This window comes from Chroicocephalus ridibundus, chromosome 1 (assembly GCF_963924245.1).
Source record: "Chroicocephalus ridibundus chromosome 1, bChrRid1.1, whole genome shotgun sequence".
In the NCBI taxonomy this organism is placed as follows: domain Eukaryota; kingdom Metazoa; phylum Chordata; class Aves; order Charadriiformes; family Laridae; genus Chroicocephalus; species Chroicocephalus ridibundus.
Genome location: NC_086284.1, coordinates 59825912 through 59844792, shown reverse-complemented (window position 1 = coordinate 59844792; position 18881 = coordinate 59825912). Strand labels below are relative to the sequence as shown.

At 44.1% G+C, this 18881-nt stretch overlaps 1 protein-coding gene across 1 annotated transcript in view; it reads right to left on the bottom strand.

The window, feature by feature from the left end:
- Positions 1 to 14637: 14637 nt before the first annotated feature.
- HS6ST3 (heparan sulfate 6-O-sulfotransferase 3) overlaps positions 14638 to 18881 on the bottom strand; it is a 311153-nt gene continuing 306909 nt past the window's right edge. Inside the window, exon 2 of the mRNA XM_063336502.1 lies at positions 14638 to 17847. Within this exon, the coding sequence (XP_063192572.1) occupies positions 17142 to 17847 (706 nt within the window). The 3' untranslated portion in view covers positions 14638 to 17141. The remainder of the gene's footprint in view (positions 17848 to 18881) is intronic.

Sequence of the window (18881 nt, the reverse complement as noted above, 5' to 3'; positions counted from 1 at the left end):
TGGTCCCTGGCCTGTGCTACACCTTGACCTGTGCCTGGGGACCATGTAGGAGGGTGCTGAGTGGCACAGGCACAGGCAGGATGGCACAGGCATGTCCTGGCCTGTGCAGTTCAGCAGCGGAGGTACAGTGTTCACAAACTAGAGATAAACCCCAGGCCACTCAATTAGGCAGGCTCTATCAAATCCTCAAGAAAAACAAACAAACAAACAAACAAAAAAACAACCCAAGCCCCCCAAACCTTAGGGTCTGTCTACAAGGGACCATGCTTCTGGTGTGAGTTTTCCCATCACCTTGTGTTGGTGTAGCCATGATGACACCCCGGCAACTTTCTCTGCGACAGGTTAATTTGCCTTCTGCATGAGATGCTGTGGCCACGAACCACTCAAACTGCTGTAAATGTTCCCGAGGGGGTGATGTCCCATGTGCAATGTCCTATCACGTGCAATGTCCCACCAGACCACCGCATGGCGAAGGGGCTGTTAATGGCCAAGAGTCTCCTCTGTCTACACAACTGCAAAAAATTAGCGTTACCCAAACAGAAAAGATAAACTCTGAGAGTTTGCCAAAGACTTAAACAATTAATAAGCTAAATTTCTTTCCCTCCTCCCTGAGATCCCGGTGTTGTCAGAAGGGCATCAAGGATTTTTTTTTTTATTGGAATTAATTTACTTCTTCCCCCAAACGACAACCGCAGCTTGGTTAAAGCAGTCAGTCTCACACTAATTTATTTGTTCAGCTCCCCACAGAGGTTACCAAATTAAAAATTGTCAGTTTCTGTAATGGCCTGACCTTTTCAAGCTGAAAAAGTTCAAAGTCTGGCCCACCGGGTCCAAAAGGAAAGCTGCCAAGAGAAACTGCCCGCGCTGGAGCATCAATGTAAATGTTCCAACAGGTAAATAGTCACCCAGAGAGCTTGGGAAAATATCTTGCAAGGTGAGCAAGAAGACAAGGTGTCACGTGTAGAGTAAATTAAAAAGGAAATACCATTTTAGTGATATATCCTAGGGAAAAGACAGAACTCAGGTATCTGTCTAATCGAACCCAGACACTGGAGGTTAATATATTTCCATACTCTGAATTCAAAAAAGGGGAATAACCAATAATCCAGCCTTGAATGAGCAGAGGCTATTAACCCTCTCTTGCTTCTTTTCCTTTTTAATCAGTGTCCTTATTCATCAGTTATCTTGGCTAAACTTGGGCTTTGGTAACACGCAGAGCCATTGTGCCACAGTCAATACAAGTGCACCCCTGGAGACCAGCAGGGTTTGTTCTTGCAAGGTGCTGCTGGAAGAGGTACCCTCAGTCCTCCCTCTCCCCCTGTTCCCTGGTGTCAGGCACTGGAGCACCCACAGAGGGAGTGGGGGGCAGCTTGAACCCCTTCTCCAGGTCTTCCAGGGTTGGCCATCTACCCGGTGTGCCACACCACCCCTGGCTCCGGTGGAGGGCATGGTGCAGGCCATGGGTCAGGGCATGCAGGCAGGGGAGAGCAAACCTGGCCTCTCCCCTGTTAGAAGAGATCAAGCATAATATAAAAATACACCCTGATGCCCCGATCCTGTTCCATCTGACATACACGAGCAACCCGACACAGTGCCACAGAGGGGCAGGATTAGGGCTGGGTTTTAGGCAGGCACAGATGCAGTAAATGAATGCAGGGAAGGATGGGGACTAGCTAAAGCAGCGCGTTAGGATGCAGACCTTGGGCTGTTTGCTGTTGCTTGCTCTAACGTGGATTTGCTGGAAGCGTCTGGGATTTTGCTTTTGTGTTTGTTTGCGGTCCTCAGAAGCGCCGTGTGGGACTCCTGTGACTGCCACAAACAGATGACTTCTGATGTAAACTTACTGACACATTGCAGCGTATAATTTGTTAATGGTCTTCCCATTAATGACGCAGATTAAAAACAACAGCTGACAAATCCTTGTCCAGAGGAAAGGTTACAGCTCTCATAAGCCGGCAGGGCACAGAGAGCAAATCCGAGGGAGGAATTCGTGCAACCACTCCTGCTTCCCGTATAGCTGTGGCATTGATGGGGTTAACACACACAGGTCCCTGGGATCTATCTCACACTTTGACAAGCAGAGAGAAAGAGACAGTGTCTTTCTTGCCTTTTCTAAGTCCCTGATAATTTTCTCAGGGACTGAAGGCTTTCTTCTGGCCTCCTGGCATGACAGCTACCACAGAGTTTAAATAGTGATTGCTCCATGGGATGCTCTCTGCACAGACAGAGAGCAGCTTTGGTCCCTTGGATTTTATTATTTTTTTAATCAGAGATTCAGCCATTTTACTAATATCTAAGAGGCAAAGTTGAAAGCTACATGACCATGGGCTCTAATTACACTATTTCTGATAACAGTGGGGGTCTTCACAGGTTTAAGTATTTGAACAAAGATTTTGGGTGTTTTAACAATTTTTGCCAGAAAAGGGAGGGCACTGAGAACAGAGAATCAGCAGAGAGCTTACTGACTAATTACAGCCTAGAAAATACCATTCCTGGTCCCTGAGATGATTCTGTTTTGATTACTGCACTTCAAGACCACATCGCTGGCTCTACAGACCTCTCTGAAAACATTTTTCCAGTGGAATTAGGAAGTCAATAATTGATGTCACCGGGCTCCAGCAATTCCTGCTGTCTACCTGGCTTTTTTTCTCCAAGTGGTTGAAAGTGCTGAGCACTTCTGCTGCTTTTGCTTATTGCAGACGCTTTCTTCCTGAAGAATCTGGTTTTGCCTGCCTCCTACGCATTGATCTGGTGTCCCGCAAGCCCCTCTTGGCTTCCCTTCTCCCCCCCTTGTGTCACTGGAACTCCCTCCCCAAAAGCAGGCCCAGACCCCTTCCATTCCCTCCTCTGGGCCTGTATCACTGTGATGAACTGTAAAGTTGAACCAGAAAGTGGGTGGCTTTCAGGGAAGGTCCATCGTAATTTGGTGCTTGTGAATGACACGTGGCCTGAAGAAGTCTTTAGTGTGCGGGGAAGAGCATGGAAAAACATCCCTGCAGCGCATCTTTCTTCCCATCAGTGAAGCTGCATGGAGGTAGACATTGTCTCAGGAAGTTTTATTTTAATTCTGAATTTTGGATGATATATTGGGGTATACTTCAAAAATCCTCGATGGACTCCCCTGATGGGTGGTGCACAGGCACAACACCTGTAACTTTTTCCATGCCGCTTCCCTCACCTGCTGTACCAAGACCTCCCCATTGAGAGGCAAGAAGGTACTTGGGGTTTCAGGCAGGTTGTCTTGCTCACAGCTAATTAACAGTCTTGAATTAACTCTCCGCTGAGAAGCAAAGTCAGTTAAATCATTGCAAACCTTAAAACCTTGAGGTTCCTTACCTGGAATTTTGGTAAGAGCCAAAAGCAGTGCACTAGATGTATGAAGCCACCAGAACCCAAAATTCCCACTGGACAGAAGACCTCTTTGTCCCCCCAGCCCTTCTCCAGAGTCATCCCGTACCCATGGGCAGGCAGCTTTTCCTGCCTGCTTTAAAAGAGAGTGTGTATCAATATTCACTATGTATTTACAGCCTTGGCATGGAAATGCATCTCTTCATAGACCTGTATTATTTATAGGCTAGGCCAAACACCGGGATATTGAAGTAAGGCTATGAGACGTTTTCAGTTTCAGAAATAGCTCATAAATAAGAAGTTAAGTCTTATATTTTAAGAAGAAATGTTAAAGATCTTGTCCTTGAGCTTTACAGGAAAAAGCTGAAGAAAATACGCTCCACAATACTGCCAAAATCTATTTGCCTGATTCTTCTCCAGCTCTTCCCTGCTGTAAACCAGCCTGATCCTGGGGCCGTCCTGCCAGCAGAGGGGAACGAAGCGGCTGCTGCCTCTGTAGTGAAAAGGGCAAAGCAAGAGGGATGGTTTCACCCAAAAAGTCACCCAGCGCCTTCTGCAATAGCTCCTTTCTCCAGCCATCTCTTGCTCACCTCCATTTCCTGCTGCTCTCCAGTAACTGACCTCACGGAGAAAGATGTCCACGTAACTTCCAGATGATACTTTTCTCCTCATAATCTGGGTTTTCTGGGGGATTGGTTTGTGAAACCGACGTCGGCTCATGATGAAGGCTGGCTTGCTTCCAACAAGTGAGGAATTGGGGTTATTTACCTCAAAACGGCTTTGGTAGCTTTGAGCACCAACCCTGGGTCATCTGCACGCTCCTGGAGAAAAAACACCGCAAATACAGACCGGGCTGTAGCAAGGTATCATCTCGGTTGATCCCACTTTTTATGGCTTCTAGAGTGGGCGCCTCCTCACTCACGCCTCCCTACTGCAGACAACCAGAGAAGTAATAGAGCCTGAATTCTTGCATGCTATTGAAATATAAGCGCTAAATCATTGTAATTATACCTTTCTGGCAGCTGCTAGGGTGGCAAGTTTGATTTTTGAGCTTCCAAACCAAAACACAATTAATGAGGTTTTTGCAGAACTAAAAGCACCGCCCCCCCCCACCCCTTGACAGTCTCTGCATGAGGCTCAGCCTTGCTTCCTACTGCGTGTAAATAATAACGTGGCTATCAATGCATTTTTGCTATAATTTCTAAATGCCATTGGAGCAAATTAAATCAGAAAAGGAAGTTTATAGCACTTCACATTTTTCCATACATGGTTTCATGCTGTGTTATACACAGTGTTCATCACATCCTCTGTACCTTATTTGCTGTGAGATAGCTGAAATTCTTTGTCTTATCTGATCTATGATTTAAGATTCTGACCTTTTCAGCTTTCTGTAATTTCACTGCCAGCTCACTCAATATGCCTTTGTTTATAGCCTTACAGCAGAGAGACCAAGTGAAGACGGGAGCTGCTTATGCGCTGGAAAGACAGAAATTTCCTTTTGCCAAAATTTGCGTGTGAAAGAAGGAAGCAGCAATGTCATTTCAAAAGTTTTTAAAGAATCCGAGAATACAGATGAGAAAGGGTATTAAGCACCCTTTCAGTATGACTTTCTGCTAAAAGAACGAACCAAAAAAGCAATACCTTTCTGTTTATGGCAACCTGTGTGAAAAGCAATTTCAACACTAATAAAACCTGATTTTTCAGCTCCGTGGCGAGAGCAGCAGAATGGCAGCATACATCTCAGCACTTTCATCAAAATGGTTGGGAAGGCAAATGAAGCCTTTATATCTGCTACTGGGGCGTTATGTCAGCGTGCCTCAAGTTCTGCTCCCCCGCTGCCTGGGCAGGGTGCAGAATGAACTCTGGGGACACTAATCTGTGCTGGAGAATCGCCGCTAAATTATTCGGGGTACTAAAGACAAGAGCTGAGTGTGAATTGCAGAAGACCCTAATGACACGGAATGACGGCAATAAAATGACAGATGAAATTCAGCTTAGATAAATTGAAAATGAGGCACGTGGGGGGAAAAAAACCTAATCTTAGCTTTTGATACGCTGTGCTGAGTTCTGAGTTGACTATTGCTACTTGGAAATGAGATCTTGCCATTAGAACAGATAATTTTATGGAAATGTCAGATTTGTGCTCAGCTCTGCTCAGAAAAATCCAAAACTGATTTAGAGGAAATATTATGAAAGGAACAGTAAGGAATGTGGAAAACATCACTCATATTCACCATAGAAATCCTTGGTGTGCTTGTGTATCGAGTACTGTGAGCAGCCCTGGTCCTCCCATCTCCAAAGAAAAGATACATCAGAATGAGAAACGCTGCAGGCAAGCTAAACCGGGATAATCAAAGACGTGGGCACTTACTGAACAGTCTTACGCTCTTCTGCCTGGTACAGACCCAGAGGAAAGACACAAAAATGACAGAGAACTATGAAATTAGGAGTTGCATGAAGATGAGCAGGGACTTGTTGTTCAGTATCTCTTCCAATGTAAGAACTAGGCATGCTTAAATGAAACCAGAAGATGTCCCACTCCAAAGAATCAAAAAGAGACAGTTTCCTGTTGTGCTCATGAAACTTTCATCATATTTAAGCTAAAAGGTACCAGAAGTTGATACTTGAGCTCAAGGAGCAACTGGGTAAATTCAAAGAAGAAAAAAAGGCCACGAAAAGCCCTGTTAGATTCAGAGACGCTAAATTTGGTCAAGAAGTTCTTGACCTGAAAATGACTGGCAGCGAGGAGACAACTGATCATATATATATCCTTTTCTGCTCTTACAAGAAGCCAATGGTTGACCCTAGTTCAACTCTTCCAAAAAATGTTTTTAATGTAAATCTTTGTAGTTTTGTTCATCGCATGTTGTTGGCAGAGGGAGATGTGCCAGGGAGAATTCTCAGTTAGGTTAAAAAGGTCACTGTAAGCTTGGGGTCATCCAGTGGGCATGGCATCAAAGCAGAAAAATTAAAGAGTCTGCGGATACAATTTATCTGCTTTAGATTTTTTTCAGTTTACCTCCCTTTGCAGTACACAGCAACAAAAAGGCAGATTAGTTTGTCCTGGAATAGGTAGGTGTTTCAGGAGATTAATCACTCTCTACTAGTGCCTGTATTTCCTAAGCCTGGGACCGTTATGACTCAACGAGAGTGTGTATTTTGCCCAGGAGTAACAGAAATACATATTTCCTACATATTCCTTCCTTCAGATACTTATTCCATTTTGTGATTTATTTAAATAGGTTTAAATGTGGCACAAACAATGTTGACTGATAAATTCTCCTTGGAGTTTATAAATAAAGATGCTTCTTTAAAACAAAATCTGGCAAAGACAAGCCTGGCTCAGACCCAGGAGAAATTTAAATTCAGCCCATGATCTGCTGAGCTAGCTGCCCAGTTGATCCAAATAGAAGATGAAACATCCTATGATTGTTTATCTAAACCTTTCATAAAACTGCAACTCATTTATTTGCCATTTAATTCTCACAAACACACAGCTGAGTAAGATGATGGCTGTACCATTTAGATGGTCAGTGCTGAGGCCACATCCTGAAGTCTTGACTCACTACAATTGGGATGTCTGTCTATTCTTGTGTTCTTTGCGTGGAGAGCAGGACGCTTGGAGGGGGCAAGGGTATCACTATGCCCCCCCAGTATTGAGCTGGGAGGCAAAAGCTGAGAAGAGCTCCCAATCCATGGATAGCCACAGGAACTATGTGCTCATGTGGGAATAACAGAAGTCAAACGGACTCAGAAAGCAGGGGAGAATAAGCAAGGAAAGCTGCAAGACCAGCCAAGGTCCAAAGAAGCTAAATTGAGACAGGTACTTGGTCCATAGCTCACAAAAGCAGCTTGATGCAGAGGAAAGGGTTTGCTGGAAGAAGCATTAGTCCCTGAGAGGGCGTTGACACAAATCCTACAGCATACCCAAGAATGGTGGCGGGCTGGGGAAGGGATTAACATTTCTTATTCTACCTTCATCTCTGAAGTGGGTACTGTCTTAAAAATGTTCTGCATAACCATTTGCTACCACCAGCAAGCACTTGAAAAGAGTCGAGACAGAACAGAAAGCTCACGAGGCTCCATCGCATGGATGGACGCTCTCAAGCCAGCAAGCCATTGCTGAGCTTCTGGCAATACTGCAGGTGAGGAAAAACTCCTGCTCTCGGCAGTGTGTGGTGGATGGAGGACCAGTTCTCTGTATCTGGTCCTTACATAAAAACATCCCCTAAAATAAATGCAGACGCGTGGCTGGGCTCTCTCTGACTAGGAATCCAAAGCATATGGGTCTTACACGTAGGAATCAAACTGTATGCAAGTGGCAAGCAGCGGCATTTGGCAAACACATTGTGTCATGCAGACACAAGCATCCACACACACATTTTAACCTTCAGTCACTCCTGAGGTGAAAGCCCCCTGCTCCCCTGGACCATACCTGGAGCTGTGTAGCATTAAAGTCTTACAAAACGTTCATGCTTTCTTGGCAGTTTTTATTTTCATATGATCTCTTTGCTGAAACCCTCTCCTGACCAAAAAAACATGCATCTGCAAGCCAATTAGACTGCAATGTTAATTATAGCAATGATAAAGTTTTATTTTGGTCTGTTGCTGATGGGTTTCACCTAGGGTTGTTTTCTTTTCCCTGTTTAACATCCAGCCATTTATTAGCACACATACTCCTGCATCCTGTTAGTCAGAAACATTTTCACTTCTGTAGCTGTGACGTTGTCGTCGCTGCTTGTCGTAAGCATCACCAGTCCCAGATTTCCAGTCTCACAGCTACAGGAGCAAACCTAACTCTAAACTTGCCGTAGACAAAGGGAGGCATCGCTTGGTCTCTGCGTGTCCGTGTGGCAACAGCGGGCTGCTTGTTCATCACTTGGATGGGGCACCGTGGAAGTGAAATCCCAGAGGGACGGCTGGGTGACTTTGACTACTTTTAGCAGAGCACGGGTGGTTTTGTATGACCCTGCCTGACGATGCTGGGCCTGAGGACACATTAAATACTCTGTATAAAGATTTTGGAGTACAACAGAAATCCACCAAAACTGACTGCCAGTTATTCCCTTGAAATCTGCATAGCTAAGCAGATTTTTCAGGGGAGCTTCACACCCACGCTTGCCTCTTGCAGTGGGTGTCCCTTTGTCTCTCTGATGCTTGCACGCCTCCCCCCGCTTCTCTCCTATTTCTTTGCTACCTCACGCATTACAGTAGTTTCGGTCTTTGCACAGAGGGTCCCCAGATCAGCTCTCTCAGTCCTTAATTCTCCCCTTCTGTTTTTTGTCGCATCTTCAGATGCCTCTAGACCTATCCACTTGGAAGCCTTACTTTCATTTCAAGCTCAGCCTTTCCAAAAGTGAAGTGCTGCCCCCTCGTCCCCTTTCATGGCTGAGGTTTTACCTCCTCTAAGGTACGTTTGTGGATTTTTTCCCCCTGTTTATAAACAGACAAGGGAAGGAGACATTTCTGGAATGAGACTCTTCTTACACCATTGTAAATGCCTAAAGCAGGCCAGACGCACGTGCCCTGAAAGCGCATTTCCCTCCATTGCCTGTAAGGAGGTCCCCAGGGGTTGCACGAGGAGGCTGGCTGCCAGCTGATCTCTACTTGCGTGAAGGGAATCTCACTCGATACGTTTCACAGGGAAGCGGCGAGCTGCTTACCCAGTGGACAAACTCCTGCAGTAGCCCCCTTGTCTGAGTAGGGAAGGCCTTATTTATTCTCACCCTTACACATTTTCAGCACTCTGTGCTTTTACAGGACAGTAGCATTTATAAGTCCGATTTACCTCCATGTTCTCTAATCTCACTTGTTCATATTCGGAATTTTAGGGGCATACTCACAAATTTCTTAGCAAATGTTCAAAGGTGTCACACCTTGTATAGCCTCTGTAGCTAAAATAGAAATGAATGTGAACGAAATCTTGAAAATCAAAGCCTTTCTCCAACCATACATAACACAGTCCAGCAATGCTGAGTCTCACTCTTGCTTTTAACTGTGCCATAAACGGAACATTACAGTAAAATTTTGTGATGTATTCTTGAAATGTAACCATATATGTGGAAAAAAATTATCTGTCTTCTGGTGGCAAAATCCATTTCTCCTTTTGCTAGATAGTAATATTTGTCAGCAATACGGACATTTATTTCATTTACCATCTTGCTGCCCCTGCTTCGTAACTGCTTTCACCAGAGTGCAGGACCCAGAAATGTAACGACATTCACTTTGCCATTATCACTCATGCTGCCCTGCAGTGCATTTAATTTTGTGCTCAAAACCGGTGATGACGATGGACTCTCAGCTCGCAGAGAGTGATGCCTCTAAACGGTACAAACACTGGGAACAACTTGGATTCCTAACTATAAGTCTCCAGGAGACAGACTGTTGTTTGGAGATCTGCAGCTATCCGAGACATCTGCACAGGGTTTATAGATATGATGAAGCATCTATTTGGAGACCTGCATCCTTTGGGAGCAGCAGCTAGAGGTCAGGAGAGCAACTTCGGGGCACCATAAACAGCACTGGATGATTCTGTTTAGCAGCCCGAATTTCTTCCCAGTAGTACTAACTCCCCATGCCATCTGGCATTCACTGTCAGGATCCAGCCTTCATGTCCACTCAGCCATCAGCTTCTAAGCGTTTGATTGCAAACAACAGTATGAGTTTCCAGAGGCTGACATCTGTCTCCCAGGAACCAAGCTTGTTTCACAGCAGCAGCCAAGCAAGCAATGAGATATTACCACCACAATCCACATAAACCCGGAGATGACAAAGTCCTCCAACCCTTTTGCTTCCCTAAAATGTTATATCCTAACATAGGTATGGGTGGCATGAAAATATAAACTTGCAGTGGGGATTTCATTAACATCACTGAAGGGGGCTACAAAAGGTTATCTAACACAGTCCTCTTGCAACGCGTTTGTATAATTGTACCTAGTTCTTCATGATTATTAACCTGGTTGTAAGGTTCTCCAATATATTAAGAGTCCAGATGCATATATATCCACATATATGAAGACTTCAAGAGCAAACCAGCAGTACAGATGACTTCAGTGTTGAAATGAATGGAGCTAGAGAAATAAAAAAATGGCAGACTGATATCAAAGTAAATTATAGAGAGGTATTGATTACTATAGGTTCAAACAGACCCTGTTTACAATGGCACTTTTTAAACAGTAGCTGTTTGAGTCTAAGGACCTGTGAAGAACAATTAAGAAAAAAAAAACTAACCAGAACCTTTGAGAGCTTCCTTTCTTCTTCTGCCCTCATCAAATGCTGTCTTTGTTGTGTCCCAAGAGTAATTTCTCATGCAGACTATGTATTTTTTTTACCTTTAATACAGCTTCCCACAGCAGAGGTCAGCTGACTTTGATCAAAAAGTGGTGGGTCGTGATCACTCCACTCTGATTTGCCATAGCATGGCCTTCTCTTTTAACCAGACTTATCTCCAGGGATGTGGCATGTCTGCAAGGCTCGTTGTTGGGAAAATGGAGAAATGTGAAGAAGTATTGGTCTCGTAAAACAGAACAGAGGCCTGGACTACTCTTGGAAGGAGGAGACCAAACAGAGGGCCTCAGTTACTCTGTAGAAGAGAGATCAGTGTTTCCTCCTTACTCAAGTCTGTTACGGTTCTCCATGCTCCCATCTCTGTCCTAGTTCACTGTATTCAGGCACTTACATGAAATAGTCTGGCTGAATAAGCAACCAGTTCCTCCCAAGGTCCACCCACCCTGAGAAGGTATGAGGATACACATACAAGACTAACGGTGTGGCAAGAGACTGCAATTTCTCCTCCTTCCCCAAGAGCAGCTCATGAGACTGTTCCTCAGTGCCGTTGGAGTAGAAATGAAGTCCAATGAATAAACTATCACTATTTGCATACTTAAGTCTTAACTCAATCCGTATGGAAAATCTGACACTGGGGTCACTTGAATTAGTGCTGGTGACTATTCAAGTCTCGAGTCTCTGGTCTTAATTCAATCTGAGACAAAGCCCACCAAAGTCAATTGGAATCAAAAGATTTGGTGTTGGGCCCCAACATAATTGAATAGGAAGTTACATTAACATGCTTTTGCTTCATGTACATTTTGTTAAAAAAACATAATTATGGTCACGGTGGATCTTTACTAATGCTTGGAACCGGCCCGGCATTTTTAGTCATTTTTACGGCTATGTAGATAAGATGGAACTTTTAGTGTTTCCAAAACGCAAACAATGTTTATTTGTTGCTCATAAGTAATTCATGGACCCAACAATATTCAACAAAACTTCTTCATTTTTAAAAGATTTCTTAATGAGCATCATTTTACAGAAAACCACCAGCAAATAAATATATGAAAGCAATTGGTTTTGACATCACAATGGTTAAACACATTAAATAATTCATTAAATTGTGCTTTACATCAATGAAAATGCCTAGGTCTACAAACTATCTTGTAAATAGGAATAAAAGTAGATATGGTTACTCACAATACAATCTCTTAGTAGCAGAGTTCACACACATTATTGCACATAAACAGAAGGAAAATTCCTAAAGAATAAAGTAATTTACAGCTTATTAATTTACCCTTTCATCTTAAATATGGCAACTGATGGGAACTCTTGATTTTTTTTTTTTTTTCACTTCCAACATTTATTTGAAATCACAGAGCTAGTGATACGGCCAAGAAGAAAGCCAAGGACATTATAGGCTATGGAATCCATTCCCTCCACAAGATAGTAACAAAGAAAGTATTACAAGAAACAAACTGAAAGAAGTGGTTCAGTGCAAACTGGGTACCTTTTCCGAGTATGCTTTTGCCACCTGTAGGGAGGATACAGCAATCTGCTCCAGCAGAATGATTTTATTGTGATTGTTCATCTCGTACAGAGTATTCTCCACCAGCCTGGAAACATGTTATTCCTTATCCTGGACTAAAAAAGAATAATTCCACATATATCAGGGGAACAGCAACAGAGGAAAAATAAAGTGTCAGTGAGATAGGTTTTAAAACGTCAGTGCTCATCACTGATAGAAGACTGCCGGTGGGAAACAAGAGCCCACTAGTGCAGAAGGAAGCACGTGTTAATGAGAAGGCCAACTTGAGAAACCTCATGTTTTAGTAATGGATGTCAAATCTGAAACAACTGCAGATGCAACGGTGATGTGACCTGCCACGTGGTTTGGCTGTACGGATATGCTGCAGTTAGGAAGTTTGGTTCTGGATCTGAGTTCCATCACTTTTTTTGTTCGGTACTTCTGTTTTTAGTGAACTGCAAATAACTACCGCGTATTGGGTAGAAGCCCTAGCAAGGCTACCGCGGCCTCACTGCTAACATAACTGCAGTGAAGAACACCCATCATCAGAAACGGTGTTTTTTTCTTTCCTCATGGTGAAAAAGCATTTTATCGTTAGCACTGATGAGCGGGGAAGAAAGGGCAAATTTTCATTCCTTAATAAAGTACGTCCCAAAGGCCACAGGCTGAGTTTTTGGACTAGACATCAAATTACCGGGAACAAGTTTTAACGACAAAGCATGTTTCTCTGTCTGCTCCAAGCCCACAGTGAATTATAACTGGAAAAGGCAGCCAGTGCAGAGGATGTGATGGGAGAGATTAGCAAGTACATCTCTATTACAAAAGAATGAGATTTCTTTCAGCACCACAGTAGCAGAAGCCAAATTGCCTTGTTTAAGCAACAAAATAATGCCAGGAAGATGGACAGAAATCCTATAGCGTTGTTGCTCATGAAGGTTTTGAAAGAAACATGCTGTGCTCCCATCTTATACGAGCCAGTGTAATTACAGTGAAGTCCATGCTGTCAGAGCAACGAAAACCTGGAGTAACAGAGATATGAACCAGGGCCTTTATTTTGCTTTTGCGTTACGTTATTTCGGGCGCAGCGCCCAAGAGGAAAAAAGCTGCAAGCCTGTGTCTTAGAAGTCAGCCTGAAAGTATTTCCAAACAACTGCTTTATTTGTCACGTGCCAGGAAATTCTGCTCAGAAAACCAGTAATGCTGGCGCAGTGAGTTTGCTGGATCTATTGCTGGCGCTCAGGAAGGAGGTGCCGGGTCCTTCAGTCCCAGGGGCAATGGGCAAGATCTCAGCTGCTGGTGCTCCCCCTCCTCAACCGCTCCTGCACAACCAGGGCTATCTGCAACACAGGCTCCAGGGACAAAAAAAACCCACAACAAACCAACTTCAATTTTAACTAAATCCCAAGCGTTAAGGCAAATCCCGTTAACATAGATGCTACAGCACATTAGCAGCTCTTCAGGACCCTAATCTTGTCTCCTGGGAAATGACTGACGAAAAGGTTAGGCATCGCATTAAGGTATTGCCAAACTATTAAAGCTAATGTAAACCGCCCAAAGACTGCTTCGATTTTGCTCATTAGGCTTTGTTTTGTTGTCAGGCAGAAGGAACATTCCGGAGAACATTGGTATGCCTAGACAGCTGTAACTGATACTTACAGTCACTGGTGAGGCTGCAGGGAACAATTTCTGAGCTCTCTCTCCTCTCCCCTGAAAAGGTAACACTGCATTTTCTAACTAAAAAACAAGGGCCCCACTGCCGTGAGTGGTGCAGAGAGGGGGCCTGCTGGGGAAAGAGGCAGGGACGCAAGGATGGGGACCCTTTTCTCATGCTGAGGAGGAAGGGCACCTCAGGTCAGAGGGCTGGAGCACTCCTCCTATGAAGACAGGCTGAGAAAGTTGGGGTTGTTCAGCCTGGAGAAAAAAAGAGAAAGCTCCAGAGAGACCTTATAGCGGCCTTCCAGTACCTAAAGGGAGCCTACAGGAGAGATGGGGAGGGACTCTTTATCAGGGACTGTAGTGACAGGGTGAGGAGTAACGATTTAACCATTTTAAACTGAAAGAGGGGAGATTTAGATTCGATATCAGGAAGAAATTCTTTACTGTGAGGGTGGTGCGGCACAGGAACAGGTTGCCCAGAGAAGTTGTGGATGCCCCATCCCTGGAAGTGTTCGAGGCCAGGCTGGATGGGGCTTTGAGCAGCCTGGTCTAGTGGGAGGTGTCCCTGCCCATGGCAGGGGGTTGGAACTAGGTGATCTTTAAAGTCCCTTCCAACCCTAACCATTCTATGAGTCTATGAAAAAGAAGGGATGCTTTACAACAAAAGATGGGTTGGGACCGATTCTACTTCCTCACTTACTTTCTTCTTTAGTGTGAATTTGGCCTTGCAGCTTTCCTTCTATGTGTCTGGCTTGTCTCCCACACAGCCCTGCTCCTGCCAAGCCCCCTCCCTGCCTGCCAGCCCCCCACCACTGCCCACCCCACCTCTGCCTCTGCTGGGGGGGGGTCCTCTAGGGCCCCCCCAGCACGCACAGCCCCCTGCACTCATGGAAACAAGGAGCACACCTGCAAATCCTGGATGTGGGGTTCCAAAGGAATCCTTCCCCTCTCTTGTTGCGGGGTCTGCAGCAAGATGCAGCAACGGGCGTGGGAACGGGGAGCAGCAGCTCCCTGTCATCCCTGCGTCACCAGATCCCCATCATCCCTGCATCGCCAGCCAGAAAGCTCCTTGCCTCCGCAGGGACAGAGCCAGCCCAGCCTGAAGCCCCGGTGCCAGTGAGTAAGATGGCAGCTCGCTGAGAATTACCTGCGCTGCACTAAAGGTGCAATAATACCACTCAGGCTTAGCTCTTCATGGCCTCGCCATCCTGCAGCCAGGATACCCAGAGCGAGCTTCGGTCCTAGACGGTAAACATTTCAATGTAATTTCACTTCTGAAGGCAGGCGTCCCTACGTGAGCGAGGTGTCTCAGTGCCTCTTCCAGGTGACGGGGATCCAAGCAGGTGTCCAGGGAGTCTAGAGAGCTCCTTGCTCTTCTCTAAGGCAGACATCCCACGCTCGGCCAGGAGAATAACGATCTGCTGTGCCACGTTCTGCCTTCTGAATGCAGAGGTGGGAGGAGATGCACATGGTCCACCAGTGGAACAGGTATTAGGGACCAAAACCTGCTGCTACTCAGCCCAAAAGTAGCACACTGACAATCAGGCGTAAAGCAGCATATTGCTAATAAACTACACTGATAATGAGGCATCATCCTGGTAGCCCTCTTCACTACTTAATAGCCATTATGATATTCCATGTTTAATGTATTACTGTATGCATTAACTCTCCACAGGATTGTTAGATCATATTTTTCATATTGTGCATAGAGAAGTAGCAATAGCATCGTCAGAAGAAAAGAAGACACAGCATGCACTACAAAAAAAAAAAAAAAGACTTGGAAATGAAAGGACAAATTTGCAAATTCAGCCTCTTTTTTCTGTAACATTATTTTTTAACGACTGGATAAAACTTTGAATTTTGAAAATAAATGAGAAATGTGCATCCGCATCAGGTACTCCGGCAGTTCTAATTAGCAAATCTGTAAGGTAAAAGCCATTCATGCATGCAGTAATATACTTTCAGCATCTCGATTTAGCAGCCACGTTGAGGCACTTAGAGAAATTTCCTCCTAATGCTTTACATTTATGCTAGAAGAAGAAGGAAAAAAACTCTCTCAAAAGATCTATGGTGCACAGGACCCTCTTTTTAAAATTTCACTATTACGAATGGAACAACATAAAATCTCGGAATAAATAGATGCAGTTTTGCCACAAGGATGCAACATGTGGAGGAAGAACCCATTGAATCTTTTTCTAGGCAAGGAAGAAAAACAGATACAGATCTCTCATCAGGAAAGCAATAAATTTACGAAGAATCTTCATACAGAGTAATAAATATCAAGACTTTCCACATATCCATTATGTATCCTATAAAAATGAAATCTGATTTTTTTTTCTAGCCACTACTGTAGTTAGACAGAAAACCAATTTAAATGGTATTCACTTGGCATCAATGTATTTTAACAGACAATATCATAAACCTGCCTACCTTCACAGACAATCTATCTCCAGGCTTTTACAGCAAATCTGGAAAATGTCACACTAATATTTAAGCTTTTCCTCCTCTCTTTCCTCTTCCCTGTAGTTTGCTTGGCCCCTCTTCACCTTTTGTGAATGCGAAGGCTGATTTCATTGCCTCCAGACAGATAATTTCCACGATGTGTGCCCAGCTACTGCGTGGACCTCATTTCTTGAGGCTTTCCCTTTGCCACACGTGCTCAGAAAGACGGCTGCTACCTGGCTGGGCTTGGAACTCTCATCATCCACGGAGAAATAAGCTAACCTCCCCATCACTTCCTTACAAACCATCTCTGATTGCTGGCTAACAGAACAGGACAAGCATTTCTTAGGTTCTCTAGAACTCAGTCCCGTATTTCCTAGGTCTTTTTTAATCACCTCAGCAAATTCTTCCCTTAATGAAAACACAGCATGTAGAGGTTTGAAGGGCAATACGCTTTCCTCCATTTCGTTCACTAGAAAGCTATGCACTACAGTTGCAAAGGACTGTATGAAATAAACCTCATGTCACAGAGAAACCAAAAAAGATATTTTTTTTCTATTTTTCATTCACGTCTGCACAAGTTTTGGTAGCTCAGATTGTATAGGGTACATCTGGTAACACTCTCTCTTCAAACCATCCTCATAGCTTAGGGCTTTGAAGAAAGTCTTTTTGGACAGGAATCTATTCTACTGCCATTTAATAACGCTAATTAATGCCGACTGAGAAAAAAAATACATTCTCCTCACGGGCAGAAACCAAGAAAAACAGAGACAAGGAGGGGTAGTTGTCAGACGCCGTCTCATTTACCAAAGTGGTAGGCTTTCCTTGGCTAATTCCCAGGTAGCCAAGTTGCACAAACTCTCTGATCCTCTCATCGGTTAGTCAAGATGGAGGAGCGTCACCACCTTGCGACCTGACTATTATAATCTTCAGTGACGGTTACTTCTGCTGCCTCATCCCTTGGCCACTGGTGAGCTCTCTGCTCCCGCAGCAGCCGCCGCTCCTCTCGCCTCTTTAGCCGGTTCTGCTGATGCTCCTCTTGCTTGGAGTACTGGAAGCGCTGCAAGAACAGGTCCTTCGCGTATTCGTAAAGCTGCACGTCCAGGAAATTCAGGTCCTCTATCCGTTGCCGCACATCCTCACCGATGTCCACATTGGAGGCCCGCGTAACGTTGAATTGGGTGAATGGGGAAATGAATTTCAGGTTGAATGTCCTCTCAAAGAGATACTGCGTTTTCCTCTGAAATTCCGTGAGCCCGAAGAAGGCCATGTTTTTCAGATTGTTCTTGGCGCTTTGGAGAAGAATCATATTTCTTTCACTCTCATTCATGAAAGTCAAGTTGTAGCATCCCACCAGGCTGAGGTCTGCGAGCATGCGCACCTGGCGGTTGTTGGCCAAGTTGTAGCTACAATCCATGAATTCCTGTAAACTGACTCCAGACCAGTCGTCTCCTTCGTAACAGGTAGGCAGCTCGTCTGGTGTTGGGCTTCTTCCATCGCACATATGAAGGGAAGTTTTCCACGTCGCACCCCTCTGGACATGTTTCCATTCACTCAAATACCGTGACACCGGATCCCTCAGCATCGTGATGTAATAGAAATTCCTGAAACATATAATTAAACACAGTTTTAAGATTCAGAGGATTGCACTTTTTTTATTCTCTAATAAAACGATTATCAGCCACCGCCACCACCCCCTTCACTTTTTCCATTGTAATGTAGGCAGTTTAAGCGACTACTTCTGAGACAGTAAAAAGCTTAAAGCTTCATAAATACTGTGAATAAAATACAAGGTAAATTGGGAGAAAGAGAAAGAGATCAAGGGAAATAAGCAGCTATCAGAGAAACGGAATTACTTTGACCTATGAACTGTTCAGTGGTAGTTACTTTATACAAAAGCCAATTAACTGAAGTGAATGCTAACCCTCAGTAATATCAGAAACAGTGGGAAAAGAGATTTCTATAATCTTGCCACTTCTCTTCTGGACTGAGACATGCATGTCTCACAAGATGAACAAGATGATAATCCATACAGTGCTTGGTCAGAATATGAGAGACGGATGAGCAATTTCATGTGGATGCTGCTAAAAATAACACCATGTGAATGACTGGCATGAGCCATCTACTTAAGAAGAACCCTATTATTAAATGGGTTGGAGTGAAGATAATGAGAGACCCAAAATCCATTCATATGACTTAATTTTAGACTAGTGCTTGATTGAAATTAGTTATCATCGTGTAGTACAAAAGCATTTGTTGATATAAAGATTACCATTATTCAACCTCACCTGTCAAGAATACAAAAGAGACACCAAGAAATATTGATTTGAAATAGAGCAAATAACTGCAGAACTCACATTGCCTGTTCATCTTTTAGCTATTGAATTCAGTTTGTACATGTATTTCTGGCAATCTGAAATGGACTGCAATTGAGTGTGCTTCAAGCAGGCTTTCACAGATTGAGTTTTTTACTGAGAAATGTTTTATTCAATAAAAACTCACCTGAATTACAGGGTGATATCATAAAGACAAAGCAAAACCAAAATATTTATGATTCTGTCAGCCAGAATAACCAGCAGAAGATTCATGACTAAAATTAACACACGGTCTGGTACCAAAATAGGCTTGTGAGTTCGCG